Raw genomic sequence first — 26,906 nt, forward strand, 5'->3', positions numbered from 1 at the left:
GAATGTAATGGTCGCCGTCTGTTTACCTTGCGTATGTAAGCGCCAATGAACGCGCACGCCACAAATTTCAAGCGGAGCGCCAAAGTGTGCGCGTCGCTCACGTCCTGTGCAATTGCAGGCGTGCTCACCGTCCAAGGCGGTTTCGGTGCGTCTTGCACCTATATTCTACTTGTTGCTCCCCTCTTCGTCCTCAAAAACGGCTTCCGGCAGTGGTGGCGGCGGTCGACGCTCGACCGAGACCGCGTCGCGCGTCCGCACTCCTGCCATGGACAACTCAGTCAATCCCAACATACACACTATCGTAAAGGCCCAAATCGTCTTCCTGCTGTCGACCCTCACAGAGGAGAACTTTGAGCGGAATCAGATTGAGATTCGCTCCGTGCGTTTGCTGCCTGCTCGCTTGTGCGTTCTGAGTTGCTGACATGCTCCTTACTACCCTTCTCGTGGTTTTCAGTTGTCCGAGCAGCATGGGGTCGACACGTACCTGCACTTCATCCGGCGGCTCATTTTCCAATCTCACGGCCGGCTGGCGGCCATGCCCACCCCGACCACTTACGACGCGTCCACTTCTCTCGCCTTCCGCTTGCTAGTGCAGGAAACACAACGCCTCGCACGCGACCCCTTCCTCGCTGACCGTTTTCGCGATGGCATTGATAAGGGCGAAGGGGACATATTCCGCAACTTCGATCTGGTGCGCTTCATGGACCTCATGGGGCTGCGGCCGCTCGAGAAGCTCGTCCTCGCGTCGTCAATTGCGGCAGGCCAGACGCGGAGAGAGCTCCAAACGCAGGCGGTTGGCATCATTCACGCCGACTTCGAGAACGCGGTTTTGGCGATTTGCCAGCACCCGTCGTTTGACCACGCAGACCTGTCTCCCAACCAGATCGCAAAGCTGCTGGCGAACCTGCTATCTGAACCTCCTTCGGATGCGCCCATTCTGGACGGCCCCCAGCGCCAGGCTTTGATTGCAGCAGCCCAAGCGAAATACGGGTCTGAGATTGTCTTGCCCATCTTGCAGCGCATCTTGCCGAATTTGAGGTCAGGATCATTCATTAGGCCTCATTTGACCACTAGTAACCCTCTTTACAGCCTTCCGCCTGGAACATCGCTGGTGCAGGCACTGGTTCAGCTGGGACCGGACATCACCAGCGATCTGGACATCGTCCGTGCCATCCTGGCACGCTTCGGCATCACAGACTCGAGCCTTCCTCGCGATGCGCAGGTTGTTGAGGCTATCCAGGCACTAGCACGTATGGCATCTGAGGGTGCAGTCCTGCCTGATGTGGGATCGTTGGTGCAGGCTCTGGACAGCTTCGTGAGTGATGTCCGCTTCAGATTGCGTGCATTGTGCTAAGTCGTGCTTAGGACGCCACGATCCAGTGGGCAGATGTCATCAAAGCATTTGACATGCCGGATCGCCAGGGGGTTGATACCGCAACGTTGAAGCTGCTAATAGCCATCCTGCTGAATGCCCCTCAAAAGGCCGAGCCACATGCGGTAACCGGCTTCTGGCAGACATGGTCGAACTCCATGTATCAGCTGCGGCTCCTGGATGCTTTGTTGTCTCTTCCCGCGGACACGTTCAACTTCGTTTCGCTGCCTGGGCACAGAATTGTTACGGTCGACGATGTGGCCGGGGCTAGTCCAACAATCAAGTCTCTCGCTGCTAACGTTCAAGGACATACCTGGAACTCGTTGGACCTGTTCGAGGTGTTGGTGAGATTGTCAGACTCGGACTCGATAGAAATAAGGAATTTCGTGCGCGAAATGCTAGATAAAGCGGTGAAGATCAGCGCGGAGCTGGTTCATATGGGTCTTCTGCAGATTCCGGTATGTGACCATTTTTGAGATTGCTGCGACAAGACTAATCGTTCCCAGAACGCCAAATGGACGGAGATCCGCTTGGATTACACACAGAGACTTCTGTCAATGTTTTTGGCTGGCCATCCGAACCATCAGCTTGTCTTCATGCGTTTGTGGCAAATCGAGCCCACTTACCTCACGAATGCTTTCCGAGATTTCTATGATGAAAGTCAATCGAATATCACCAGGATTCTGGATGTCGCACAAGATCTCAAGGTGGGTGCGATGACCACTCCGATCGTACATAGTCCGCTCATCTTCGTGCAGATTCTCGAGGCGCTTCTGGAAGTCCGTCCCTTCACATTTGCACTGGATGTGGCTGCCCTGGCTTCACGCCGGGAGTACTTGAATCTGGACAAATGGTTAGCAGATCAGATCACGGCTCACGGTGCCGATTTTCTCCACGCCGTCATCACGTTTTTGGATCTGAAGATGGAGAGCGAGAAGGCGGTCAGAATCTCCGATCCTCCCGTAGACCATAACACCATGCCCCTCAGCCCACAAACCATCACCATATTCCTCCGTGTCCTCCGCAACAGGTGCGTCGCTACTTGCCTCTGCAAAGTTGTATTAATGCTCATGTTGATATAGCTCCAATAACATGCAAGAGGACGATGTCGACTACTGTCTTCAGGTCCGCAACGCGTGTCTGCAAATTCATCCGCGCTTGATGAACCTAGTGCCAGGTTCTGACGCCGAGCCCGGCTTCTCCGTCATCAGCTACTCCCCTGAGATCGAGAACGAAGTCGACGCAATCTACAAGCAGATGTACGACGAGCAGATCAGCATCGACGATGTGATTGCTCTTCTTCAACGTAACAAAGCCTCCACGAACCCCCGCGACCATGAGATCTTCTCCTGCATGCTACATTTCCTCTTCGACGAATACAAATTCTTCCAGTCGTTCTACCCTCCGCGAGAGCTGTCCATGACCGGCTACCTCTTCGGATCCCTTATCCAATACCAATTAGTCGACTATATACCCCTCGGCATAGCAATCCGCTATGTCCTGGACGCCCTCAACTGCCCTCCTGATACAAATCTGTTCAAATTCGGTATTCAAGCCCTTTCACGGTTCGAGTCCCGCTTGTCCGAATGGCAACCTCTGTGCCAGGCTCTGCTCAAGATTCCCCACCTACTCGAGGCTCGTCCTGATCTTGCTGTCAGCATCCAGCGCGCTATCGCCAATGGCGGCGACGAGAGTAGTAGCAGCCTGGATCTTCGTATTCTTGCGAACGGTTCCGCTCCCGACCCTCCGCCGGTCTTCACTGCTATTCGGCCTGACCATATTGAAGGCGAGCCAGAAGTTCCACCGGAGGAGGTGTCGGACAAGATTCTGTTCATCGTCAACAACTTAGCACCATCCAATTTCGATGCAAAGCTGGAGGAGATGCGCGAGCAGTTCCAAGAACAGTTTTCGCGCTGGTTCGCGAACTACATAGTGGACCAGCGAGTTGGCACAGAGCCGAATAATCATCAGCTATATCTTCGTCTACTCGAGGCGCTCGACACGAATTCGCTTTTTCACTTTGTGCTCCACGAGACTTTCGTCAAGTCCGCTGCTATGCTGAACTCGGAGAAGACTATGACGTCTAGCTCAGAGCGTGCAGTGCTGAAGAACATCGCTGGCTGGCTGGGCAAGATCACGTTGGCTCGTGATCGGCCCATCAAGCACAAGAGCCTCTCCTTCAAGGACCTACTCATTGAGGGATATGACAATGGAAGGCTGATGGTGGCGGTTCCTTTCGTTTGCAAGACCCTGGAGCCGTGCGCGCAATCGAAGGTCTTCAAGCCGCCCAACCCTTGGCTGATGGCAGTCATCAGTCTGCTCGCGGAGCTGTATCACTTTGCCGACATGAAGTCTCTTCTCAAGTTCGAGATTGAACTGCTCTGCAAGGCGCTTGATATCGATCTCGACTCGGTGCAAGCCACCACAATTCTGAGAAACCGCCCGCTGACCGACACATTGACTGGAGGCGGCCTCCCGGAGTATGTCGCTGATATCGAGTCTTTGCCCATGGGCGGTTACGATCCGAGTATCCAGTCTGCGGGGGAGTCTCAGGTATTACCTCTCGGCCCAACCAGTCCGTCGGAGACGCAGCGTGTTTTAGGTGCCCACATCGAGAATATACTGTCCAGTATGCTATCCCTGGTGGTTATCAGCCCACAACTAGCACAACTCGCTACGAACCCTACTTTCAAGCGCGCTGTCCAAATGGCCATTGATCGAGCCGTGCGAGAGGTACGAGTGGTTCTTAATTGTCACCGTCAGGGCGACATGTTGATAGATTATGTCCAGATAATTTTGCCGGTTGTCGAACGGTCGGTTACAATTGCTGGGATATCCACGAGGGAACTTGTGGCGAAGGATTTTGCTACTGAGCCCAACGAGGACAAACTCAGAAAGGCCGGTCACTTGATGGCACAGAGACTTGCCGGAAGCCTTGCGTTGGTAACCTGCAAGGAACCGTTGAAGAGCAATTTGGGCGGTCACATTCGTACCTTCCTCAACGAGTTTGGCTTTAATGAGGTATAGATCTCCGTTCAGAATCCATATGACTCACCTTTTGCTAAGACATGGTTCGATATTCAGCAGATCGCTAGTGACCACATTGTCTTCCTCCTCGTCCAAGACAATCTCGACTTGGCGTGTCAGGCGATAGAGAAAGCTGCTATGGATCGTGCGATTGTTGACGTCGACGAAGGGTTTGCTGCTGCCTACGAAGCGCGCCGACGTCACCGGGAGGTGAGCACGCACAACGTGTATAATGAATTTTGGCTCAATGCTCCTATAGCAACGCCCAGGCCAGCCTTTCTGGGACCCTACGGCTCCTCAATCTGGTCTTGCTACGACATTTCCCGAACCGTTGCGCATTCGCCCAACCGGCATCCAGCCTATGCAGGCCGCCGTTTACGAAGATTTCGGTAACCTCGGCGAGCTTATTCCTCAAATGTTCGCTCATGGCTCTCCAGGATCAGACCCGAGGAGGCGGACGTTCACGAGCAGGCCGAGTTCAACGGCATCTTACCCTCGCCCTGATCAGCTTGCTGCATCCGCATATGGACCTTCCGCCTTGCCTGAGCAGACTTTGCCTGGTCAAACCTTCCTTCGTCATCAGGATGCTATGGATCGCTTCAACGTAAGTTCTTTAATCATTGCTGTCGTAGCATGTTCCCTAACAACCACTCTAGGCGCTCGGCAAAGACTTGGAGGCTTTGTTACTTCAGTACCCAACTTTATCTCTGGCCGCGCTGCCACCGAGCCATGACGTTCGCCTCTTGGTCCGCCAGATCTTGTTCCTTGCCAACGACTCAATTGATCGGCAGCGCACTCCTCTGTTGATGTCTCAAAAAATCGTTCAGCTTCTGTACAAGACACCTACTCAATTGGGACGTGACATCTACGTTGCTATACTAGAGCAACTATGCCGTTCGTTCGAGGAAGTTGCCAAGGAGGCCATCACCTGGTTGATCTACGCGGATGATGAGGTACAGTAACTTTGCTCTTCAGTGATCGTCTTCCGCTGATCTTGTCTCTGAAGCGCAAATATGATGTGCCGGTGACGGTAACATTACTGCGGAGCGGTCTTATTTCCGTTGCTCAACAAGACCAGCAACTTGCGAAGTCATTATATATAGAGGCTAAACCCTCTTTGTTGACCTTCGCTGCAGAGTTGGTCCGAGAATGCCTGTCAACTGAACCACCACTCGCATCGCAGAGCCAGTTTGCCAACACCCTCGAGGCACTTGCTCAGTTGTCTCAGGCCGGGAAGGCCAATGAGGAGTGAGTTTTGTTTTGTCAGAAATAAGCATGGGTTTACTCACGTCATTGCTAGTGTCCTCCGGCTGTTGGACGACCTGCGTGGCATACGACGCCCTACGGCGCCTGCTGTGGGCGATGGCCAGATCGTGCGACAGGCCTCGGTCAAACCTGAAACTGAGCAATTAAGGGAGAAGCTGTTCTTCTGGTTCCAGCAGTGGGTGACAATCTTTCAGCGCTCCCACTCTCCAGAGAAGTCGTTTGTGCCGTTCATTACGCAAATGACGAAGCAAGGTATTCTCAAACTGGAAGATGTCTCGTCATTCTTCTTCCGTGTTTGCGCAGAATCGAGCGTGAACAGCTACATCAAATGCGTGAACGCGGGCGAATATGACTATGCATTCCAAGCGCTGGACGCAATGTCGAGGTTGATCGTCTACATCATCAAGTATCACGGAGATGCATCGGGTCACAACAACGACCAAGCGAAGGTCCACTATCTCACAAAGATCTTGTCCATATTCGTGCTCGTGTTGGCCAATATGCACGAGGAACAGGGCCCACTCTTCCAGCAGAAGCCATTTTTCCGATTCTTTTGCAGCCTCCTCAACGATTTGCACACGATTGAAGCCAGCCTCGGAACCGCTTATTTCCAATTGTTATTAGCCATTGGGTGAGTTTGACATGATTCGAGTTGGCGCGACCGTCGAAATTGACAACGATATCGACAGCGATACCTTCAGCTCTCTTCAACCGACCTACTTCCCTGGCTTCGCCTTCTCCTGGATGAGCCTGATCTCTCACCGTCTCTTCATGCCAAAGTTGCTGCTTTCTGAGAATCGAGAGGTAAGCTACAGTCCTGTGATTACACTGTATCGATGTATTCATCAGCGAGATAGGGATGGTCTGCCTTCTACAAGCTTCTGCTCTCCCTTTTCAAGTTCTTATCTCCATTCCTGAAAGCGGCAGACCTTCAGCCTGCTTCGAGAGATCTGTACCGAGGCTCGCTCCGACTGCTTCTGGTCCTACTCCATGACTTCCCGGAGTTCCTCAGCGAGTACTACTTCACTTTGTGTGATGTGATCCCTCCTCGATGCATCCAATTACGCAACATCATCCTAAGTGCATTCCCACCGACCATCGTACTGCCTGACCCGCACCTCCGCAACGTTGACTTCGAGTCAATCCCTGAGATGGGACCCATACCTCCAATCCTCTCGGACTTTGCGTCGGCGCTTAAAGCTGGGGAGCTATCCGGTCACCTCGACCAGTACCTGCTGAACCGAGGATCACCCTCCTTCCTGCCTTCTTTGAAGGAGCATCTCCGATTGACCGGCGTTGCCGAGGGAGCTCCGGTGACTTACAATCTCTCCTTGATGAATTCGCTCGTAATGTACATTGGAGTGTCATCGGTCGCTCAAGCTAAAGCCAGAAATGGGAGCGCACTTTTCGTGCCAAGCGACCCCGGAGTGGTCGCCCTGCAGTACCTTGCCACCAACTTGGATGTAGAAGGTAAGTTCCTCGTCCCGCCGGTATGACTGGAAGTCACAGTTACTTATGCACATTCTCGCAGGCCAGCACCATCTCCTAAGTGCTATGGTGCTTCATTTGCGTTACCCAAATGCACACACGCACTGGTTCAGCTCGCTCATGCTCTATCTCTTCTTGGAAGTCAAAAGCGATCAGTTCAGGGAGGTGATGACGAAGGTGCTGTTAGAACGGTTCCTGGTGCACCGACCGCACCCTTGGGGAGCCTTGGTCACCTTCATCGAGCTTCTGCGCAATCCAAAGTACGACTTCTGGAGTCAGGACTTCATTCGGGTTGCTCCGGAGGTAACCCTCCTTCTTGAGACCGTGAGTAATCATATTAGTGCTCTATGCGGGTGATGCTTACTGTCTCTTCCATAGGTTGCGCGATCCATATTCCAGTCGTAGCCTGTCTTGTCTGCTGTCGCTCTCGCTATCTGTGATCTATTTTACCCTGTCCTTTCCCTTCCTTCCCTCTGGTCTCTGGGTTTTGTCATCATTGCACACTGTATTGTACCAACAATTTCCCACCCCATGTCTCAAAAGGCATACGTGACGACTCGAACTTTGCTTACGGTCGGGCTTTGCGGATCCACGTACATACTGATTACGATAACTGTGTTCTGTATATTCGAACCCGATGTATCACCCCATACATATCACATCATAATTCAGAAGTAAGACATGGCGTCGTTCCATTGCCAATCATTTCCCCAGACTCTGCACGAATGTTAGCACAAGCCACGTAGCTCAACAATGAGAATACACCCACCCAGCCACTAAGACGCCAGCAGCCGCTACGATGTCTGAGATGTCGCCGAGGATGAGGAAATCTGGGGATGTTATGCCGGTGCGCACTGGGACAAGTCGTAATGCTCTCTCCAAACCGATTTCCACATCCGTGTGAATAACTAGCATCAATGCATCCGAGTCATAAGGATGCGGATGCAGAAACAAGGCAGTATTCTCCGATGTATTGAGCGGACGACCCTTCAGTCGTAGCGATCCATCATGCATACTAAATTGAGACCTGTTCGAAGCGAGAACTGATCCCAAGAAATGGCTCTCTGAGCTACCCAGCACGACGATATTGCCTCGGCCTAATGAACGGGAGCTCTGTCTTCGCAAGGCCTCTTCATCGTCTATGATATCGGCATCTATCTTGTGATACAAATCGAGATTATTGGCGATTCGTAGAGCAGCCGACAGCAAATGAGGAGACTCGTAGTTGTCGATGACGATGGTGAGAGGAGCAGACGTCGTTAAGATGCGTGACAATCGACCGGAAGGCTGAATGATGTCTTGTACGAGATTGGAAGATTGCTATCGTCATGTGAGTTCAGCCTATATGCGACACAAGAAGCGGAAACTCTTGCATTCCAAATTCCACTCTGATATGAGAAGTGCAGCATCACAGCCGTGGCAGAGCCGGTCCATGCGACGAGGCTTTCGTCGACATTTAGCTCTGAACCATCAGGGAGACTCTTGACGGAGAAAGTCGCGACATTAGACGTTTGCACGTTAACCTTCATGCCTTCCATCCTTACAGTCAACCTCGCCAGTCTAATCAGGTCATGAATGTCAGACCACACGAGCTTTAGACGTTGTGCAACTTACCGGCCAGGTACAAGTAGGCTGCGAATCCGCCAGCCATGCAATGAACCGCTCTCAGCGGGTATTGATACAGTCAGCGTGAAGGACCTAGGCTCCGTAGGTGGAGGCAGATGAGATGAACCTGGCTCCTGCTCCAATATTGAGCGGATAAGCCCTTGAACGTCACTGTTATCGAAGACTGTTGGGTACCAGTGCGACTGTCCTGAGTCCTCTCTATAACTGCGAGAACACGCAATTAGTGGCTGAGTGTGCAACTTGAAAACAGGTTTATTCACGAACGTCACGTTCGCATCGGGGTTCCAAGCCTTGAGGACGCTCACGGCTTCGCGAGTGTGCCATACAGGGACGTTCTCATCGTCTCCCCTGATATGCGAATATTGAGAACGATCAACCAAAGCTCCCTTATGGTAACACGCACCCGTGAATCGCTAAAATAGGTGTGTAAGCAAGGTTTGAAAGAAACAGGTCGTTGTCGTCGGGTGTAAGTGATGATTCGAGTATCGCGCGCATAGAGGGGTCAATGTAGTGTGCCGCTCTGATCGACCATCAGAATGCATCAACGACGATCGCAATCCGTCAAGTACGCACCGAGATTGGGTAAGTGGGACGTATGCTTGCGACTTGATATATGCGGCAGCGGAGACCACTGATGAATGCTTGGATAAAGGCTACGTTTGCGAATCACTAATTTACGTACCTCCCACAATACGATCTGGATATCGCGACGCCAAAAACCAGGCACCTTGACCGCCGTTGGAGTGGCCCAGGACTAGGACACGGGTGTTCTCCGACAAAGAATACTCACTCCATGCTGGATTGTGCTGCAGGATGCCGTATAACGCGTCCACTGTGCTCCAAGCATCCTGTGCACTGGGACCATGCCAGTCTAAACCCTGTAGGACCATCTCTTATTCATTATGCAACACGGGCATATCGCGAGTTAGCGTACCCAGGCAGTGCGGCCGGTAGGCGCGATCGTCCAGCTGCGACGTTGACGAGGAAGGGCCTGTATCCAGAACGGCATCGATATGATATCGACCCCAGCACCATCTATATACAACTGCATTCAACAAACGGAGAGAACGCAATGTAAAAGCCAGCTTACGAAGGGCCAACACCGGAGGATGCGGCTCGCCAGAGTTCAGTTCCTGAGGGGGTTTCACGATGAATGCGGTCGGCATCGTCGCTGCGAAAAAGTACGATGCTTTGATGCCATCAGTAGGGTAGACGGTTGCGTTCCAAAGCGCATGATGGACAACGGGTAGAGTGACACGCAAAATTTCGGAAGCGCCACCAGAAACCAGATGTAGGTCGAGAGATAGTTGTATGAGAGCGACAGAGGCATTCTGAGTGATTCTGACTGGCACGATACGGGTTTGCGTTGGCGCGATGCGAATTGTATTCACCAGCATCAGTTCGAGCTGCCGGTCTCTGTCAGTTGCCAAGTTATGGAAGGGTTAAGGAAACTTACCCCGTCGATATGAGAAGCTAGCGATACTTTTTTGACCGTCCACCAGCCAGACACGCTTCGCACTCCTATGCCCAACGCATCGCCGAACGCCCAGCCGTTAATGAAGTCGCATGAAACGTCATGCGATGACATTAAAGCTACCGTAGGTTGCGCCGGTTCTTCCTCTATCTCAATTTTGAGCGACATGGAAAGAACTGGGACACCATGGCGGTTTCCATTGTATAATGGATCCCCGAAGAGTCTGATCTGTGTGATTGTGAGTATATGCTATGGAACCTTGCGGCAGATGCATGTGATACCTCGTAATCTCCACTTATGAATAGATCATAGGTGGTAGGCGATATGCGTGACGGAGGAGTCGGAAACGACACAGCTTGGAGTGGAGCTCTGTTCATGTCGTAGACGTTTCCCGCGTGCCATTGAGGCACTATCGAAGGCGAACTGTGTTCAGCATTTGTGCGAGGTATTACCGTAAAGAAGGAGCCTTGCACGAGGTTTACTAGGAGACGCGGGTGGCTATTTGAATGTGCTGACATAGTAGAAGATGGCGGGTATACAGTCACAGTGCTTCGTAGAACCGAGTGATGCTGCAGCGCAGCCCATCCCTCAGTAGCTCGCAGTGATTCCCACCTGATCGTGTCTCAATATGACACAATGGTAGAGTCCATGTATGCGGACGGACCGTATGTTTGGGAAGGATACATCCAGTTCACCATCACCTTTGAAACGAACGGTTGTCCACCTTACGGCACCCCCGTCTGCGTAGGATGATGGCCAGGCCGCATTGAAGTCTATCTGGTCTGTTACTGGTAGAAAAGAGATATATAGTCAGACGACTCGAGAAGAGAGGTGAATGCTACTCACAGTTGATTGGGAATGATGGTGACAATAGATGTTGCTCTCTCGCGTGGATGGGAAACGGTCCAAGAACCTGAGTTCTTTGTTAGTGAGGAGATTCCCTAGCAAAATATCTTGCAGAATTTCGACGTATTCGTACTCACATCCCAATCGTCGGAGACAGAGACGCGCCAGTGGCTGTCTCCGGACGCTTCGAACACGCGTTGAACTTGCTCTCCTACCACATTCGCCATCGCTGAGGTCGGCAGCAAGCACATCAAAATAGTTGATATCCAAGATTGCAGGAACAGCATGGTAGCAACCTGGTCGTGGGTTGTCGAAGGCGCAGCTGGTGGCATGCAAGATGCACACGGTCACATTGCTCGCTTCACCTTGTCTATCAATAGCGGTTTGTGCAGATCGCGCTCACCCCAGCTCGCAGTATCATGGGCTCTGAATTGCAAGGGTGTGCAGTCGAAGATAAGAAGAGTTTCGAGGATACAATGTCTGTGCTGTCTGGCCTGCCCGTTGAAGCGAGCTCTCATAGAACGTCTATGGTCACTCTTACCGCCCCTTCTGTCAACCACCTAGGCCCATGCTCTGCTTGAATGCATGTAATCGGTTCTTTTCCAAGAAGAAACCATTTATGTCTGCTCTTCCTTCCCGCAATACATATATGTCTTTTCTCACGAGTCGCTCTTGCGTCAAGCCCTGACGGTCGTTTGGGTGTGCTACTCAATGAAATGAATCTTCTGACCGAGGTGCCGCTGACCGACTAGCACGGGCGATAGTATACTGTATGTTATCTCCTGGCACAATCCGAACTCCCTCAGCAAGCCTTGCCGGCCTCCCGCTCTGCTGCGAGCAAGTCGCTCACCGATGGAGTGAACAGGCATGATGCTTCGGTACGTCTTAATTCTCGCGCTCCTGTCACAACGGAGGACGAGAGCCAATTGAAAGGACAGCTTTGCTTTCGCACAGAGTCAATGCTGTCCAAATTTGATCCGATATGGCATACATGCTTCCATTATTTCTAGCATCGGCTGAACAACATAATCGGCAGCCCTTTATCACCTAAATCACCAGTGCAACGAGAATGGTCGCATATCCATGACCTTTCTATCTCTACATTCAAACGGCAGACCTACTTGGAGCGGGAAATGACTGGGTATGTTGCGGAATTGTCCGCATACTGCGCATGGTCTATCCAGCGGCGAACACAGGATCCTCATCGGTCGGCTACTCTCGCACCATTGTCCGTCTGTTTCAGGGAAATCAATCCCTCGTCGACTATGTACCGCGGTCTATCACAAACCTTTCGCGACTACTAGCGCCTGTCTTCATTATACGCATCCGAGTGACTTGTTGTGCGACAAACTCGATGACCCAATCACCTTCTTCGCGAGCAACTTGCCTCAGCAGCTGTCTTACACACTCTTGCGCTTACTCTCATTGCATCTGTATGATCGCTCTCTGCTCAAACCAGCTCTACAATGTCCCGAACTCTCTCAAAGGACCGTGGAGCAGCGGTAGCGAGCAGCTAAGCAAATGCGTTTTGCCGCTATTCGGAAGACGGACCAATGAAACGTCGTGCACAACGTATGTTATATTCCAACGTTTGACAAGCCAGATGTGGCTGCAGAGAATAAGCGTGCGGAGCCATGATGGAAGTTGCAAGTGCTTAATGCTGGCTGCAGATGAAGTCGCGTAAAATGGGGAGATGCTGTGTGACATTGCATTTCGTCCGATCTATAGCCTAGGAGTCACTATACACTATTAATAGATACTTAACCACATTTCAAACCGATGCACACGTGACCGTGAATTGCACGTCACTGGTCGAGCTGCGGCGCGTCCTGCCAGAGCTCTACGTTTAAGGCGGGCTGTACAGCGCAACCATACTCATCACAAACACCTAAGGGGCGCAGAAGGCACGTTACATATACTCGCTCAGTGAAGTGGCCGCAGAAATGGCGAGCGTACACGAACCTCAAGCATTTACCACCTATGGGTGGATCGCATGCATTTGGATCCTCATAGTGTCTTTCCAGGTGAATTGGTCGCAAACCCTGTTCCGATCCTTGTCTCTTAGTCCGTTTTTGATTTATTGCATCCTGAGCTAACGTGAACTTCTCGTTGCTATTCTACAATACTTACAGTATGGTTACCACATCTCGTCCCTCAACCAAATCCAGGCGGTGCTTACTTGTCGAAATGCAATACCAGAAAGCCCTACGGTGCATTACGGCCTGCCGGCCTGTATACCCATGTCTGATGCGACATTTTCTGTGCTCACGTCCGTCTACACCGTCGGCGGTCTCATCGGTAGCCTTGGTGCCAATCTCGCCATGGATCGCTGGGGCAGAAAGGGCGCATGCCGCGTTAGTGCACTTGCGACGGCAGTCGGCGCGGGAATTATGGGTATATCCGCCTCCTTGACATCCTTGATACTAGGACGGTAGGCCATCGCCTCTGTATTTCCTGACGCTAAACATAAACCTCGCGTGTAGCATGCTCACAGGCATTGGCGCTGGCGTCGGCCTGTGTGTCGGACCAATCTTCCTCTCTGAGATCACTCCGCCGAAGATGAGAGGTGCTATCGGTACGCACTACATTTCTTCATAGGTTAATGCGGATTTGACTTCTCGGTTGCAGGCGTGCTGACACAGTTCGCCATCGTCATCGGCATTATGACCACGCAAGCAATGGGTCTGCAGCTGGCAACTCCTAGGCAGTGGAGAATTGTCCTTTTATTCTCTACCGCTCTGGCCGCTTCGCAGCTATTCGTTAGCTCGATGATGGTCGAGTCGCCGACTTGGCTGAACCGACATGGCTTGCTGCAAGAGAAGGATAAAGTGGCGCGGAGACTATGGAAGAGCGGACAGATTGTGAGGAGTCCGGATCGTCGGTGTCATATAATCGCTTTTGTGAGACTACTTGACCTCATGATCACTCCTCGCAGTGCCCACCTACGATAGCGAGGATCCGCTATTGAACACTGAAGATGCGGACGAGGATGATCAGATCAAGCCCGTGGAAGAACATGCAATTTCCGTGCCTCAGTTGTTGGTGACTCCGGATCTGCGCCGCCCGCTTACAATCATCTGCTTCTCGATGCTTGTCCAACAACTGTCTGGTACGAGTTTAGCCACCACCTCCAGCAACCATTTCTGCTGACCAATTTGCCATTCGACAGGTGTCAATGCCGGTGATTCAGCCCGCCGTTTATGCAGATAGTATCACTCATAATAGCGCAGTCTTGTATTACAGTAACGACATCCTCTCCAAGGCATTGCCTGATCTTGGGCCCTACGTCTCCTTGGGCATCACAATTGTCAACACCATTATGACTGCCGCGCCAATCTTCCTCATCGATGTGCGTCTACTTGTAGCCCTCTTGCGGTTCTGCTAAATGATTATTCCACAGCGTCTCGGACGAAAACAGCTCCTGTCCATGTCGGCAGGAGGAGCGCTTCTCTCCCTCTTTGGGGTCGGTTTTGGGTTGGACTCAAACCTGACTTCTCTCGCGAGTATCTCCATCCTGGCTTTTGTGGCGTATGTGCTTGTCGCTCCACCTAACTGCAGCCTATTTGACGTTTCTTGCTTTGCTAGATCCTTCGCTATTGGGATTGGTCCGGTTCCGTTTGTCATGATTCCGGAGGTCTCTCCGCGCCATGTGAGCCGCTCTCCATTACAAGTCGGCAAGTCTGAATACTGATCGCTTCTTTTTTGGCTAGGCCGTATCTGCGCTGTCGTCCGTGGCTCTGTCGCTCAACTGTGAGATCTCGCTGCCCACAACCACCTCTTCACTGACCGCTGATTGCACGCATTAGGGATTGCAAACTTCATCGTCGGTTTAGTGTTTCTGCCGTTGCGCAATCTGCTCGCTCAGGACGATCCAGACAAGGAAGGCCGGGTGTTCTATGTCTTCGCCGCCATGTTGGCGTTGTGCACATTCGTGCTCTTCAGGGTTTACAGAGGTTGATTGAGTTTGCATACTGTATTTTATGTCTTCTCGGGAATTTCTAAGTGTATCGTCGTACGTATGCACAGTGGTAACCTGCCCAGCCCATCAACGAGAGTTGCCATACCAGGCAGTGGGTGTGATCGGGCACGCGCGGCTCGTACTGGCCGGCTTACCTAAGTATCTCGGCACTGCACTGGTCAGAGCCCACAGCGGCCGCCTGGTCTCACATCTCATATAACTCTCACCCGGCTTCCTCTCCGTCACAGTGTACATTATTGCAATGGCCCTCTTCAGGCGGAACAAGAGGGCGAGCGACGACCCGGATGCGCCTGTAGCGCCGAAGAAGGAGAAGGGAAGCTGGAGGCGGCCGGCTAGTCAGTATTCATCATCGCTCTCGGTCAGGTAAGCGGGCTAACCTGACGCACTTTCTTGTACAATGCAGACACCGCGTTCAAGCAACAGCGGCTGAAAGCATGGCAGCCCATCTTGACTCCGAAGACAGTGCTTCCGACGCTCTTCATAATCGGCATCATATTTGCGCCCATAGGAGGGCTGTTGGTGTGGGGAAGTGGCTTGGTACGCCGATTTTACATGCAAATGTTGCCCATCGAGTCTCATGAGGCTGGTCAAACAGGTCAGCGAGATGTCGTTTGATTATACCGACTGCGAAAAGCAGCCCGCTTCATCATCGACGTCCGACCTGACCTTCTACAACCTGACCAAGTACAGCTACAAACTCAAGTCCTCAGAAACTGATGCTCCGTACAACCCGCCCCAATTTGCTTTTGTCAACCGCAGCACCGATTCATCTATCCCCTTAGCAGAGCAGGCGCAATGCTTCATTCAATTCGACGTCCCTATCAACCTCGAGCCCAGCGTATTCCTATACTACAAGCTCACCAACTTCTACCAGAACCACCGGCGATATGTCAACAGCTACGATGCTAATCAGCTAAAAGGACAATATGTAAGCCCGAGCACTTTGAACAAGGGCGACTGCAAGCCGTTGGCTATCCGGGATGGCAAGGCTATCTACCCTTGTGGTCTGATCGCCAATTCGCTATACAACGGTATGCCGTCAAGTCTTCTATCGGCTTTCAAGTTGCTGACGTATCATTCGCAGATTCATACTCTGCCCTGACTTCCACCACCGACTCTTCTACGGTGTACAACTTCTCTTCGTCCGGCATCGCTTGGCCAGGAGAAGCCAAGAAGTATGCCACGTCGCCGGCGTACAACATATCCGAGATCGTCCCTCCGCCTAATTGGCATGATACGTACCCGGACGGCTACACTGAAGACAATCCGCCGCCGGACCTCAAGACGAATGAGCACTTCCAGAACTGGATGCGCACTGCCGGGTTGCCAACGTTCACAAAGCTGTACGGGCGCAACGACGACACCACGCTGGTGAAGGGGAGGTATCAGATTACCGTCAACCTCAGTAAGTGCTCTTGCCCATTCCTGGTAGAACACATCAGCTAAATTGCCACAGACTACCCGGTGTTGCCGTATTCGGGAACGAAATCCGTCGTCATCTCGACCGTGTCATGGATCGGTGGAAAGAACCCGTTCCTCGGGTGGGCGTACGTTGCATCAGCAGCACTGCTGGTCTTCCTCGCCATCCTCGGTACCATACGACATATGATCAGACCTAGGTGCGCACTGCAGTTTATCGTTGCCTTGGGCGCTTCTGACACCCATATGATCATCGTAGGAAACTGGGCGACATGTCTCTGCTATCATGGAACCGGTGATGTCGCTCTTTGCTGATTGACCGGAGTGGACATTCCTTGTACCATACTGCGGCATCGTCGCGTAGAGCACATCATCTCCTAATGGATTATTATGCTGTATTTCCTCGTACCCTTATTGCATATCTGGCATCTCGACTGAACGCTGCGGAGCCCAATGCTGGTGACGATCAGTTGTCGTAGGTAAGCGTTGGTTAAGGACTCGAACTTTTCATTTCATGGTGCTGCGGTGTGTACCCTATTCCGTCGCACTGTATCAAGCATTGCGCAGTACCTTCGACTTGTTCTTGCACAGTGAACTTGGCATCCGTCAGCTGTTCTGCCACCCAAATCGCCGTTCTGGCACCGATAGTTGAGATGCATGAGCAACACAAAGCGACGGGAGCAACGCACTTGGTATGCAGCGTCAAGGGCCCAGTCTTCACACAGGAAGTCCCTTGAGCAAGGGTGAGGAATATGATCATCTGATCCTGTATCCACGTCTCGGCATTGAAACACTGCGGGCATAGGCGCAAGTACGTACCTGCATATACTCGTCCACACAGCCCCCATGAGCAAGATTACTCGCCAGCTCTTCCGCAGCTTCATGGCCGACCTTCGCAGGGTCCTTCCCCTTCGACCCTAGGGCGCTCCCTCCAATCACGCAACCACTCTCCATCTCTGCCCACAGCACAATCCCAGATCCGCTCCCCACTGCGTCGGCTGGCTTCTCTCTCAATGCCGTGATGCTAATCAGCGCAGGATCGACTCCAGCCCTTGTGAGAGTCTCCGCTGCGGCGTCGCGCATGGTTGTCGCGAGGTGTGCGGGTAGGCCGGCGACATACGCCCGACCACCAACGGATATGACTTTCCCGCGCTCTGTGAGCGTTACAGCAGGTAAGGGGCCATCCTTCGGGCACACAGAGAGGCGGACCTCGCCCCCGCCTTTCGGATAGTAGCCACGCTTGTAGATGCATAGCTCCGGATGCAGGTCGAGGAACCGATCAAGGAAGGGCAGGAAGACGTGCGCGGTGTAGTCAATCTGGGGCGCCTGCATTGCGTTCGTCCCGCCGCGCAGGGTGAGATAAGTCGGGGCAGTTGAAGTCGGATGGGACGAGAAGAGCAAGCAGGGAAGGGATACTTGCAGAAGGAGTGTGATCGATCCCGCAGTTCGCGGGTCTGCTGTGTAGGACCTCGACAAACATATCGGTCCTGGAGCAAGCTCGATAGAGGAGGAACCAGGCTCGCAACCTATGAGCTGTGCACCACACAATTCGGCGACGAGACGGAGACCTTGAACGGGTCGGTCGATCACCGGTCAGACAAGTGAGAGTGACGAATACTTACCTGCAACATGCTGCGCCTTCAAGCCTGGAGGTTTCCGGTTGCTGCGGATATTGTGGATTGAGATAGGACGCGCGAGCAAGGCAGATAGTGCAATCGAATTACGGAGGAGTTGACCACCGCCCTCCAACACGCTTCCGTCAATGGCCAACGGTGCTACTGTAGCCATTCAAATAATACTTGCTCGCTCTCTGAGCCTCAGAAACTGCAGGAAAGGCTATGTTGAACGGCATATGTTGACTGATTAAGAAAGTCAAGGGTCGTCATATTTCTATCATGAGCGTCGGCAGAGATCAATGCGGACGCCAATAGACGCTCGGTCTACACGCTTTGGTATTGCCCACGACGACCAGCACCGGGGAACGGTCGTTCTGCAGCGGGAGACATCACTCAGACAGACTTGCTTGCATCGACCTTAGGTGCCGATAGGCAGAGGTACGGGAGAGAGTGTGCTATTTGTGTCCCTGCTAAGCAGTCATCGTGTTTACAGACGCTCATAGGTTCCATAGAACCTGCATTGGACATGGCTGATGAGCGGCGGAATGAATCCAATGCATTCCTATCTTTCTTCGCGACGTTTGAATTGACGAGACCTGTCGCTACGGTCGCTGACCTCTCCGATGGTGCAGCGCTTTACGAGGTTCTATCTCTTGTGTGAGTTGTAGTGCCCCACCGCGCCTGCCTATTCACTTAGCAGAATTGAACGGCAGGGACGCTAATTACTTCCGACAAACTACGCGAGCCTCTTCGCAGCCATCTGATAACTGGGTCATCCGCTTCAATGCCCTGAAACGCCTCTACCGCTTGATGACCCAGTATTTCTCCGATGTTCTCCACCAGCCTACTAGTGCACTTGACGTGCCCGACCTCCAAGCCATCGCCAAGGATAACAATGTCGCTGCGACTGTCATCATGTGCCGTCTTACTATCGCGATTGCTGTACAGTGCGAGAAGAACGAGGACATCATCGAGAAGATACAGAGATTGACCGAGTCCGAACAACACTCCCTCATGCGTGCAATTGAACAGGTCATGGCCAAAGTCAGGGTCTCCGAGGATGCAAGCGTAGGAGAGTCCAGCATGACGGAAGACGATCATTACTACCAGATCCAATCAGAACGCAGTCGCATCCTCTCGGAGAAGGAAACACTGAAGAAGGTATACCAGAACCTGCTCGAAGAGCACCGCGTTTTGCAGAGCAACTTCGATGATATCGCATCTGAGAAGGAAGAAGCGCTGGCGCAGCTCAGGCATGCACAGAACGAGGCAGAGGACAGGCGAGGCGACAGTAGAGGAGATGCAATCCTGCGGGCAGAGATTGATCGCCTCCGAGCTGATCTGTAAGCTCTTTCACTCCCGCACACATCGAGACTGACGAGCAAGGAGTCGGGCAGCCAGAAGAGCGAGGACAATTTGGCGATGGCGGAGGCAGAGCTTGACAAGCAAACGGCAATCGTCACTGATCTTACACGCAAGATCGATGAGTTGCAAGTCAAAGCAGACCAAGCAGGTCGCCTCAAGGACCAGTTAGATGAGTAAGGAGTACTTTCATGTGTGCCAACAGGGAACTGTTCAACTCGCATCCTCCAGATACAGACACACAGCGGATAAGCTGCAGAAAACCGAGAATGTAATGGAAAAATACAAGAAGAAACTCCAGGAAGGAGCCGATTTGCGGCAACATGTCAAAGTCAGACTTTCTCCGTTCGAATGTGGTCACCCCATCTCACGGCATGTCTTGTAGTCATTGGAGAAGCAGAATGCAGACCTTGTGGACAAAAACGCCTCCCTCGAAGAGGAGTATCGCAAAGTCGCTGCGTTCAAGCCGCTGATGGAGTCCTATAAGACACAAATTGCAGAGCTCGAGACTAAATCCTCCGCACGGACGAAGGAGCTTGACAGCGTCAAGTTTGAACTCGAACAGACAAAGATGAGGCTGAAGATGACAGAAGAGGAGCGTGCCAAAGACTCTGAAACGCTAGAACTCTACCAAGAACGCGTCCGCGAGCTTGAGCTCTCTTCGCACGCGCGTCCGACTCCTGCTGCCGTGTCACGGCCCCGCGCTGCAGCTGCAACTCAGGGCAAGAGCGATAGCATGACAGAGGAGGAGCTGCTTGGAGAGAATGGGGCCGTTGCGGACCACGTGGCTCATGCAGATGATGAGGACGTAGGGGAAGTGCAGGGCTTAGGAGAGGAGCTGGATTCCGCCCTCGCGGGCACGACCATGACGGACCTCAAACTACAGGTGAGGAGGCTCCAGCGCGAGCTGGAGGCTGTGCGCAAGAACGAAGCGGACGCGAGCCGAGTGCTGGTTTTGGAGAACCTGCTAGAGGACGCGAACCGCATGAAAGCTCGCTATGAGGCCGATTACCTCGCTGCGCATCGCGAGATGCTCGTCTTGCAGCACAACCTCGAAGAGATCAGGAGTGGCAAGTCATTGGGCGACGGGTAGGTGTTAGTCATGACATTCGGCGGACCATCGTTTTACGACCCATTCATACAGGGCCGAGGCTGCTATTGCGCTGAGACAACGTCTGAATGAGACAGTCGACCAGCTAGATGCACTGCGGAAGGAGCATGCTGAACTGGAAGTCAAATTCGAGAGCATGAGCAGGGAGCTAACCATCGCGAAATCTGATCGTAAGTCTTCTGGCCAGTCAGCATCGTTTTTGCCCTCGATCTCATACGCACCAGTGAACCTCGTCAACAAGGACCAACTGGACATTCTTGCGTCATTGCGGGAATCCATGAGCGAGGACAAGGCTGGGCTGGAACTAGAAGTGCAGAAGTTGCAAAACCAGATCAAAGAGCTTTCGGAGAAGAACAAGATGCAGCTCGAGCAGATCAACGGCTTGTTGTTCGAGAAGGTCAATCTGCAGAGCGAGGGCATTGACCAGCGGGATAGGATGCTGCAGCGCGAACGCGCCATCGGGTATGTGTCGACAACGGCAGCCGAGAATTGCAGCAAATCAACAGCTAACATCGTGTGTAGCGATCTCAGGGCATCGTTATCCGGCAAAGATGTGCCTGAAGACATCAAGGCCCGGCTGCTCAGTCTCCATGAAGAGAATGCCAACCTCAAGGAACAGTACAAGACTGCTCAAGAGAAGCTTTTGAAGGCTCGTTCGGTATGTTTGGGCCGGATGCACGTCGGCCACGAGCTGATGGCGATGCAGTTCATCAAACAACAAGACAAACTATTCAAGGAGGAACATGCCAAGAAGGATGGCGTAGTCCCTTCGGTGGGTCTCATGTACATTACTATCGCATTGCTGGATTGTTCACGTCATTTCAGGGTGCATTCGAGGAAGCGGAAGGCAGTTATCGCTCCCAGATCAAGATAATGGAAGAGGACGTCGCGCGATACAAGGTCAGGATCCTGCGGCTTCGACTCGGATAATCGCTGACCTTGCAATGCGATGCAGCATCTCATCGCCGACCAAGCGAAGCGTTACGCTCGAGAGCAGTCACTCATGCTGAGTATCATTCATACCATGGGCATGCACACGGCGAGAGAGCACTTGGGCAACAAGCAACAGCAAGCGCGGTCGGGGCCTACTAGCTGGTTGGGCCAGCAGAGGAAAAACGTGAGTCTCTGCATTCAATATTTTACCGTCGACGTCTGACTTTACATTTCAGCTTGGACAAACGTTGCGAAGAACGTAGACGGCATTCTTCAGTTCCTAACGCCTTTCGGCACATATATATGCATCCCTGCCAGATGTTTGGATCAAACTCATACCCTTGCATATCATATAGCTGTCGTTATGCTCCGTCGCCAGGATTTCTTTGTATAATTCTTGTCTCGATTAGATAGAGGCATAAGTGGGACAATTTACTCTTGGGATTATTCTGCCAGATCTCTGGAACAAAATCCTCCCAATTTGTGTGGCCCTATAGGCTAGTAGCTCTGCAGAGCAGACGCGCTGCTTACATAACGCGTCAGCACTTTACGCGTCGGTGGCTGAAGGTGGCGTTCGCGTTTCCGTTCCTGCTTCTCCATCTTCGAGACAAAAAAAGGCTTTACTGATGGTGTCTGCGCACCGCGTTGAGGCTCTGCACAATTCAAGTGCATCCTTGAAAGATCTTTATGAAGAATCAGGAAAAGATCATGACAATTTTCCTAAGCTCGTCTCCGAACATTTCTCGCGCGTCTTCTACACTCCTGAGGCCTTCCGAGAGGTTTGAACGTCCGATTAACGAAAAACTGCATCTAATGTATATTACAGATACCAACGCTGGATGTCCAGCATGGACCGGATACATTTCCGGACAGATCGCTCGTCCGCTTTAGGGCTATGGTGCAGGATACATCGCTATCCTCCGAGATGTACTTGTCGAAATCGAGCAGTGGCAAGTGTGGAGGATGGGGTATCGGGTTTTCGGAGAAAGAGGGTCAGGACATGGACTATGCGGACGTGAAAGAATGCGCCGTGCTGTGGGCTGTGAGCGTTCCTGGCGAGTCGCAGTGGTGCTCGCGGGAGCTCGACGGACCGGAAGAATGTAAGCATGATTTTCGTAAATTCCACTATCCTACTGACTTAGTTACTTTTCTGCAGTGCAAGAGAGAACATCACTGGCTGTCGATCGCTCTACATCGAGCTGCGATCCTCAACGTGCCCACAAATACCCGCATCCTTCTGTGCCGCACTTGGGCGTGCAAGTGAAGGTACATGCTGTTTCCCTTTCATCGCAATGCATTTATGAAACTCTGCTTGCAGCTTTATGATACAGATAGTTCGGAGCAACTGAAGGCTACCGATGTGGTGACGTTCGTTGGTATCTTGACTATCGACCCGTCAGTGTTCTTTTCCTATGCTCCACCCAATTTTCTCATAACAAGACTGCGGTCTGCCAGACTCAATTCTGATATGGATGAATTGGCCGAGGTGCCTACTCTGCATGTCCTCTATATGCAACAGCATCCCCATGCATTGCTCTCTCGACCATATCCGTTCACCACAGCTCTTGACAACGAACGCAATGGCACAGATACAGAGTCGGATCAACATATGAAAAGCCAGGAGGAAGTGCGAGCCGATCTCATTTCATGGATAGCGGAAGAAGCGCTGGGTGGCGATCAGGAAGCTGCTGAGTGGATATTACTCATTATGATAGCTCGTGTGTGAGTTTTCTGCCATTCATAGCTCATCCTGGTTCAATTTGACAGTGTTCAATCAGGTTATCACGGAATCCTCCCCTGCTTCCACCGTCGCTCACCTTGGCCTACTTCCCGTCGCCTCCGCCCATGCCCTCTACCAGCGTGACGCCCTCGGCGCCAATTCCTACCTTGTCTTTCGTGCTTGGAGAGTTGCTTCCTTTAACATATACCTTGCCGTTGTCTCTTGATGCACTCAACAACCATCCATATGTTCCGGAAAGCAAAGAGGAAGATTTGCACTCCGGGGTGTTGCAGCTGCCCAAAGGGACCGTTCTACTTGTCACTGAAAGTGGTGTGACTGAAGGAAAGCTCGTGGACCGAGGTAAGTCCGCCTTATCTTTCCGTTGCAAGCTGTGTTTGTTGAAGTAGCATCTGCTAGGTGTACTGAACGTCGCTGCTTTGCAAAAAGTAATGACCGCTCAGACATTAACATACTCCTTTCCGTTCTCGCAATTTACCTTCCCAACGGATATTAGCACTATCGTGCTCAGCGAAGGAAGTAAGAGCGCCTTTTTCAAGGTCAGTATCTCACTTCCGTCTGTTGTACTTATGACCGTTGACCATCTCACTTCAGACGGATCTCATATTGCCGCTCCGCAGCATAGATTCTCCATTAGCCGCAGGAAGGCTGTACAGGTCTCCTCAGATTGTCTCGCTACCGTCTCCAGAGAGACTAGCCGCTTTTCGAAACCTTATTGTAGGCGCTCGGGTGGGGGACGTACAGGTTAACGAGGAGACCTCTCGGGTCCGTTTTGCCTCTGATCGGCCTTCTTGCCTTCCTTGCATGCTCGTCTGATGTCTGAGGAATTTGCAGTACATACAACGTGAGTTTGTCCGCGAGCGGCAGCAAGATCAGACGGTCACGTCAGATGACCTGATACGACGGATGACAGTCGCGAAGTACGTGCCTTTTCGCTGAGCGCACATTGATGACGCTGATGATCAGCGCTGATAGGCTGTACGCTCTCTCGTTGCATGAGACGGATCTGACAGTTGACATCTGGGAGCGGGCCAAGGCCTTCGATGAGCGGAGGCGGAGCGCCTGTGCAAGTGTCACGGCCATCAAGCGATGATCATCAAGTCTCTGCTAGCTTTGTATGGTCTCAAGCACCTTTATGCAGCGGTGTCGCGAGAGCTAATGTAGTGTCGTTCGGTCGAAGAGGATCCTCGCCGCACTCTCCTGGTTGATACACAAACTAATATATCTCAGTGTACATCCTATCCTTCTCTCGTAAATCTCAAGCTACAATACATGAGAATTCCACATTATACATCGGATTTTTGCGGCAGATGTGTTTCCTTTTCTAGCATGCTGTCCGTGAAATCATATAGTTCAATTTCGCGCCCAGTTGTGGAAAATTCTGCGCTTGTCTCAACCGCAGAAGAAGTCTCTTCTCCGTAAGCACTATTGATTGACAATTCCCTCAGATGAAACGTCAAGCGCGATAAAGAGATGGACGTGAGCCTAGATTCGAGTTAGAATCAATGCTACTAGCGAATAATCGGTGTGTACATACGCAGCGAGCCAGGCGTTCATCGCGAATGTAAGCTGAGTGTGAGTTGTCAGGTTAATCTTGGAACGAGCCAAACGCCGGACGTACAGCGCTAAATTTTGCGATAGCGATCGCAATGGCGTTCGCAACACAGAGAAACCTGAAACGTATGACACCATTCAGTCGACCGAACGGAAACGGGGACACTATGGGATCTACCGACGTGAAGTAGACACCGGCTGCAAGTATTGGCGGCATGTGTGGGGAAGGGGGGGTGGGGTCGATAAGCGACGGCCAGATTTAAGAGCGGCGACGTACAGTCCGTGAAGAGCGCCACGCTAAGAGTTGATGCCTGAAAGAGGCAGTTCACACTCCTCAGTCGATAGGTCTTCAGCCATGTCAACGACAGCACCAGTCCGTCAGATACGAGCAACGCGACTCGTGCGCCAATGATCCCTACCAAACACGAAAGTCAGTATAAGGGTCTCAACGTTTAAGACAATTCTCGTGTGTACATCTACAGAAAACAAATCTCAACTACGTTAATACATAATTACGCAAGTTCCTCACTTTACGATTGAGGAAGGATTTTCAATTCTTGCAGCACAGACCTGGTCTGTCTCGTACACGAACAGCCCCGGCGTTGTGGAGATGGAAACGCGCTGACAATCCTATGAGGATGTCCACAGAGAAAACAGGATGTGAGTTACTTACGACAGAAATGCACACATGTAGAAGTGCCAGACAAAAGACGAGCGCTGCTAGCCAGATATTCCGGTTGTAAACTGCGTAAACTCGAAGCGCGGTGTACACTAGAATATTGATGACTTAACGAGGTCCAGGCTGCCGTTGTGATATGTTTTACTCACCTGCTGCGCTGGACATAGTGATCACGTAAAGGATAACCTGTAACCTGATAACGACGTTGCAACTATACCGCGGGATCCGATAAGGACAGACAAGGGCGTGAATAAGGGATCTCTGACCTCTGGATTCACCGTGAGATATGAGAGGATAAATGCCAGCACGCTACGCACCGAATCCGATTGCCAGCTCGGCCAAGAGTGCAGTCCAAGGACAAGTAACACCGTGTTTATCAGAACAGGATACCGAAAGAGGCAAAACAGCACGGTGGTCAGGGAAAAGCGCATTCTCCAGATGTACCGGATCTCTTCACTGAACGTGAGGAAGTAATCATAGGAGCAAAAAGCTGGCTAGCGGTGAGATATATGCAGCGGCGATAACCTGTCAAAAAGTCAAACCTGCAGATGCACAGAAGATGCATGCAATGAGCGTGTCGCTGAGAATTCTGACAATCGTGAGCATGCCGTGATCCTGGCAGTGGCAAATGACGACCACAGACTCACTCGATGCTGAGCATGTCAGAACCTGCACTGGCAGCCTACAAAGCGTCAAATGGATTACACTTGCGTTGAGATACGGTTTCAAGGAGAATACTGTCCGGAGGGGGAGAGCTGTGCATTCCGACTGTTGGAATAATATGCGCTTGATTATATGTATCATGAGGACACTGAGGTGAATTCGTCACGTTCGTTGAAGCGGTCGAGCATCAAAAAGCTGTGGATCATCATGCGTCTCCCGTGGAGATGCCGATTTCAAAACGGGTGTCTGCACGCATTGCCTCTGAGAGGACCGCGTGATCGGGTACTATGAGCAAGACTGGCCTGTTCAGTCATGGTTTCCCAGCGCGGGTTTTCCAAGTCTATAATTGTAGTGTTCATCAAGACTCGCTTCCATGCGACCATCTTGCGAAGGCGGAGATTCTGGGCGTTACAAGAAACCGTCATCACGGCGACCTCTGCAACGATCTTCTTCCGGTCAGCATCACCCTTCAGAGCGTCTTGCTTCCGGCGATGTCGGACGCTTGGATATCCTAAGGCCTATGGTTTGATTATTCCCACAGACGTGGGCCTTGCATCATACTTATCACCATGCGAAGATGTGGCCACTGCTGCAGACTTGAAACTTGAACACCTGCCGCCGCGGATCTATCACACTGTTGATTGGCGCTGCTTCACGATCAGCTGAAGATTTTTCAACCTGAAACGGCATACGCAGATCAGATGTAAACTTAGGAGTCGAGTTCTTTCCAGGCAAGGTTACGGAGAACCATCC

General features: G+C 52.0%; 8 protein-coding genes across 8 annotated transcripts; 5 read left to right on the forward strand and 3 right to left on the reverse strand.

The window, feature by feature from the left end:
• Positions 1-265: 265 nt before the first annotated feature.
• LAESUDRAFT_738238 (Not1-domain-containing protein) lies at positions 266-7,558 on the forward strand (the record flags this gene model as incomplete). The annotated part of the gene is made up of 18 exons (XM_040910868.1): positions 266-379; positions 455-1,038; positions 1,090-1,315; positions 1,366-1,830; positions 1,879-2,079; positions 2,131-2,402; positions 2,455-4,105; positions 4,163-4,393; positions 4,457-4,609; positions 4,659-4,788; positions 4,837-5,003; positions 5,056-5,352; positions 5,406-5,647; positions 5,700-6,296; positions 6,355-6,469; positions 6,523-7,135; positions 7,197-7,477; positions 7,532-7,558. 18 exons carry the CDS (start codon positions 266-268, stop codon positions 7,556-7,558), a joined length of 6,366 nt encoding a protein of 2,121 aa, XP_040761304.1.
• A 263-nt stretch (positions 7,559-7,821) lies between these two features.
• LAESUDRAFT_814646 (uncharacterized protein) lies at positions 7,822-11,407 on the reverse strand (the record flags this gene model as incomplete). The annotated part of the gene is made up of 15 exons (XM_040914613.1): positions 11,237-11,407; positions 11,100-11,166; positions 10,918-11,041; positions 10,535-10,865; positions 10,236-10,481; positions 9,870-10,185; positions 9,714-9,814; positions 9,462-9,657; positions 9,353-9,410; positions 9,183-9,299; positions 9,044-9,127; positions 8,768-8,983; positions 8,521-8,713; positions 7,923-8,473; positions 7,822-7,870 (listed from the first exon to the last, which is right to left on the reverse strand). Exons 1-15 carry the CDS (start codon positions 11,384-11,386, stop codon positions 7,822-7,824), a joined length of 2,799 nt encoding a protein of 932 aa, XP_040761305.1. The 5' UTR covers positions 11,387-11,407.
• A 1,536-nt stretch (positions 11,408-12,943) lies between these two features.
• LAESUDRAFT_729147 (general substrate transporter) lies at positions 12,944-15,150 on the forward strand. Its single transcript, XM_040909583.1, has 11 exons — positions 12,944-13,123; positions 13,232-13,530; positions 13,583-13,674; positions 13,728-13,976; positions 14,035-14,208; positions 14,269-14,280; positions 14,330-14,448; positions 14,500-14,627; positions 14,685-14,748; positions 14,810-14,849; positions 14,906-15,150. The coding sequence occupies exons 1-11, from the start codon at positions 13,043-13,045 to the stop codon at positions 15,055-15,057; spliced, it is 1,410 nt and encodes a 469-aa protein (XP_040761306.1). The 5' UTR covers positions 12,944-13,042; the 3' UTR covers positions 15,058-15,150.
• Positions 15,151-15,319: 169 nt separating this feature from the next.
• LAESUDRAFT_659421 (cell cycle control protein) lies at positions 15,320-16,796 on the forward strand (the record flags this gene model as incomplete). Its single annotated transcript, XM_040904803.1, has 6 exons — positions 15,320-15,413; positions 15,482-15,615; positions 15,674-16,109; positions 16,163-16,483; positions 16,535-16,697; positions 16,757-16,796. 6 exons carry the CDS (start codon positions 15,320-15,322, stop codon positions 16,794-16,796), a joined length of 1,188 nt encoding a protein of 395 aa, XP_040761307.1.
• On the reverse strand, positions 16,600-18,390 carry LAESUDRAFT_814649 (RNA 3'-terminal phosphate cyclase). Its single transcript, XM_040914614.1, has 4 exons — positions 18,120-18,390; positions 17,317-18,065; positions 17,187-17,263; positions 16,600-17,132 (listed from the first exon to the last, which is right to left on the reverse strand). The coding sequence occupies exons 1-4, from the start codon at positions 18,283-18,285 to the stop codon at positions 16,988-16,990; spliced, it is 1,137 nt and encodes a 378-aa protein (XP_040761308.1). The 5' UTR covers positions 18,286-18,390; the 3' UTR covers positions 16,600-16,987.
• A 69-nt stretch (positions 18,391-18,459) lies between these two features.
• Positions 18,460-21,989, forward strand: LAESUDRAFT_729150 (HOOK-domain-containing protein). The gene is made up of 13 exons (XM_040909584.1): positions 18,460-18,551; positions 18,607-18,770; positions 18,827-19,456; positions 19,511-19,651; positions 19,707-19,806; positions 19,861-20,564; positions 20,620-20,756; positions 20,811-21,048; positions 21,109-21,244; positions 21,293-21,358; positions 21,412-21,486; positions 21,542-21,703; positions 21,756-21,989. The coding sequence occupies exons 2-13, from the start codon at positions 18,640-18,642 to the stop codon at positions 21,780-21,782; spliced, it is 2,547 nt and encodes an 848-aa protein (XP_040761309.1). The 5' UTR covers positions 18,460-18,551; positions 18,607-18,639; the 3' UTR covers positions 21,783-21,989.
• A 114-nt stretch (positions 21,990-22,103) lies between these two features.
• On the forward strand, positions 22,104-24,542 carry LAESUDRAFT_729151 (uncharacterized protein). The gene is made up of 10 exons (XM_040909585.1): positions 22,104-22,298; positions 22,346-22,619; positions 22,676-22,785; positions 22,838-22,914; positions 22,975-23,241; positions 23,298-23,599; positions 23,657-23,796; positions 23,852-24,022; positions 24,092-24,177; positions 24,233-24,542. The coding sequence occupies exons 1-10, from the start codon at positions 22,146-22,148 to the stop codon at positions 24,348-24,350; spliced, it is 1,698 nt and encodes a 565-aa protein (XP_040761310.1). The 5' UTR covers positions 22,104-22,145; the 3' UTR covers positions 24,351-24,542.
• LAESUDRAFT_337712 (uncharacterized protein) lies at positions 24,505-26,308 on the reverse strand. The gene is made up of 10 exons (XM_040902076.1): positions 26,138-26,308; positions 26,033-26,070; positions 25,808-25,980; positions 25,640-25,701; positions 25,485-25,582; positions 25,089-25,226; positions 24,994-25,009; positions 24,879-24,930; positions 24,795-24,826; positions 24,505-24,742 (listed from the first exon to the last, which is right to left on the reverse strand). Exons 1-10 carry the CDS (start codon positions 26,149-26,151, stop codon positions 24,544-24,546), a joined length of 822 nt encoding a protein of 273 aa, XP_040761311.1. The 5' UTR covers positions 26,152-26,308; the 3' UTR covers positions 24,505-24,543.
• Positions 26,309-26,906: the final 598 nt, after the last annotated feature.

The sequence above is a fragment of the Laetiporus sulphureus genome (genome assembly GCF_001632365.1).
Source record: "Laetiporus sulphureus 93-53 unplaced genomic scaffold LAESUscaffold_39, whole genome shotgun sequence".
Lineage (NCBI taxonomy): Eukaryota > Fungi > Basidiomycota > Agaricomycetes > Polyporales > Laetiporaceae > Laetiporus > Laetiporus sulphureus.

Bases quoted from the DNA above. Each gene is read 5' to 3' on its own strand.
- LAESUDRAFT_729147 (XM_040909583.1), top strand. From the start codon at position 13,043: ATGGCGAGCGTACACGAACCTCAAGCATTTACCACCTATGGGTGGATC. The intron at 13,675-13,727 runs GTACGCACTACA...TCTCGGTTGCAG, and splicing joins GAAGATGAGAGGTGCTATCG to GCGTGCTGACACAGTTCGCC. The intron at 14,628-14,684 runs GTATGTGCTTGT...TTGCTTTGCTAG, and splicing joins TCCATCCTGGCTTTTGTGGC to ATCCTTCGCTATTGGGATTG.
- LAESUDRAFT_814649 (XM_040914614.1), bottom strand. From the start codon at position 18,285: ATGGCTACAGTAGCACCGTTGGCCATTGACGGAAGCGTGTTGGAGGGC. The intron at 18,066-18,119 runs GTAAGTATTCGT...GACCCGTTCAAG, and splicing joins GAAGGCGCAGCATGTTGCAG to GTCTCCGTCTCGTCGCCGAA. The intron at 17,133-17,186 runs GTGCGTTGCTCC...TATCGGTGCCAG, and splicing joins CCCTTGACGCTGCATACCAA to AACGGCGATTTGGGTGGCAG.
- LAESUDRAFT_729150 (XM_040909584.1), top strand. From the start codon at position 18,640: ATGGCTGATGAGCGGCGGAATGAATCCAATGCATTCCTATCTTTCTTC. The intron at 18,771-18,826 runs GTGAGTTGTAGT...ATTGAACGGCAG, and splicing joins TACGAGGTTCTATCTCTTGT to GGACGCTAATTACTTCCGAC. The intron at 21,049-21,108 runs GTATGTGTCGAC...CATCGTGTGTAG, and splicing joins CAGCGCGAACGCGCCATCGG to CGATCTCAGGGCATCGTTAT.
- LAESUDRAFT_729151 (XM_040909585.1), top strand. From the start codon at position 22,146: ATGGTGTCTGCGCACCGCGTTGAGGCTCTGCACAATTCAAGTGCATCC. The intron at 22,299-22,345 runs GTTTGAACGTCC...TGTATATTACAG, and splicing joins CTCCTGAGGCCTTCCGAGAG to ATACCAACGCTGGATGTCCA. The intron at 23,797-23,851 runs GTCAGTATCTCA...ATCTCACTTCAG, and splicing joins GTAAGAGCGCCTTTTTCAAG to ACGGATCTCATATTGCCGCT.
- LAESUDRAFT_337712 (XM_040902076.1), bottom strand. The intron at 25,981-26,032 runs GTTTGACTTTTT...ACCGCTAGCCAG, and splicing joins CATCTTCTGTGCATCTGCAG to CTTTTTGCTCCTATGATTAC. The intron at 25,227-25,484 runs GTAAGTAACTCA...CGTGTTTGGTAG, and splicing joins TACATGTGTGCATTTCTGTC to GGATCATTGGCGCACGAGTC.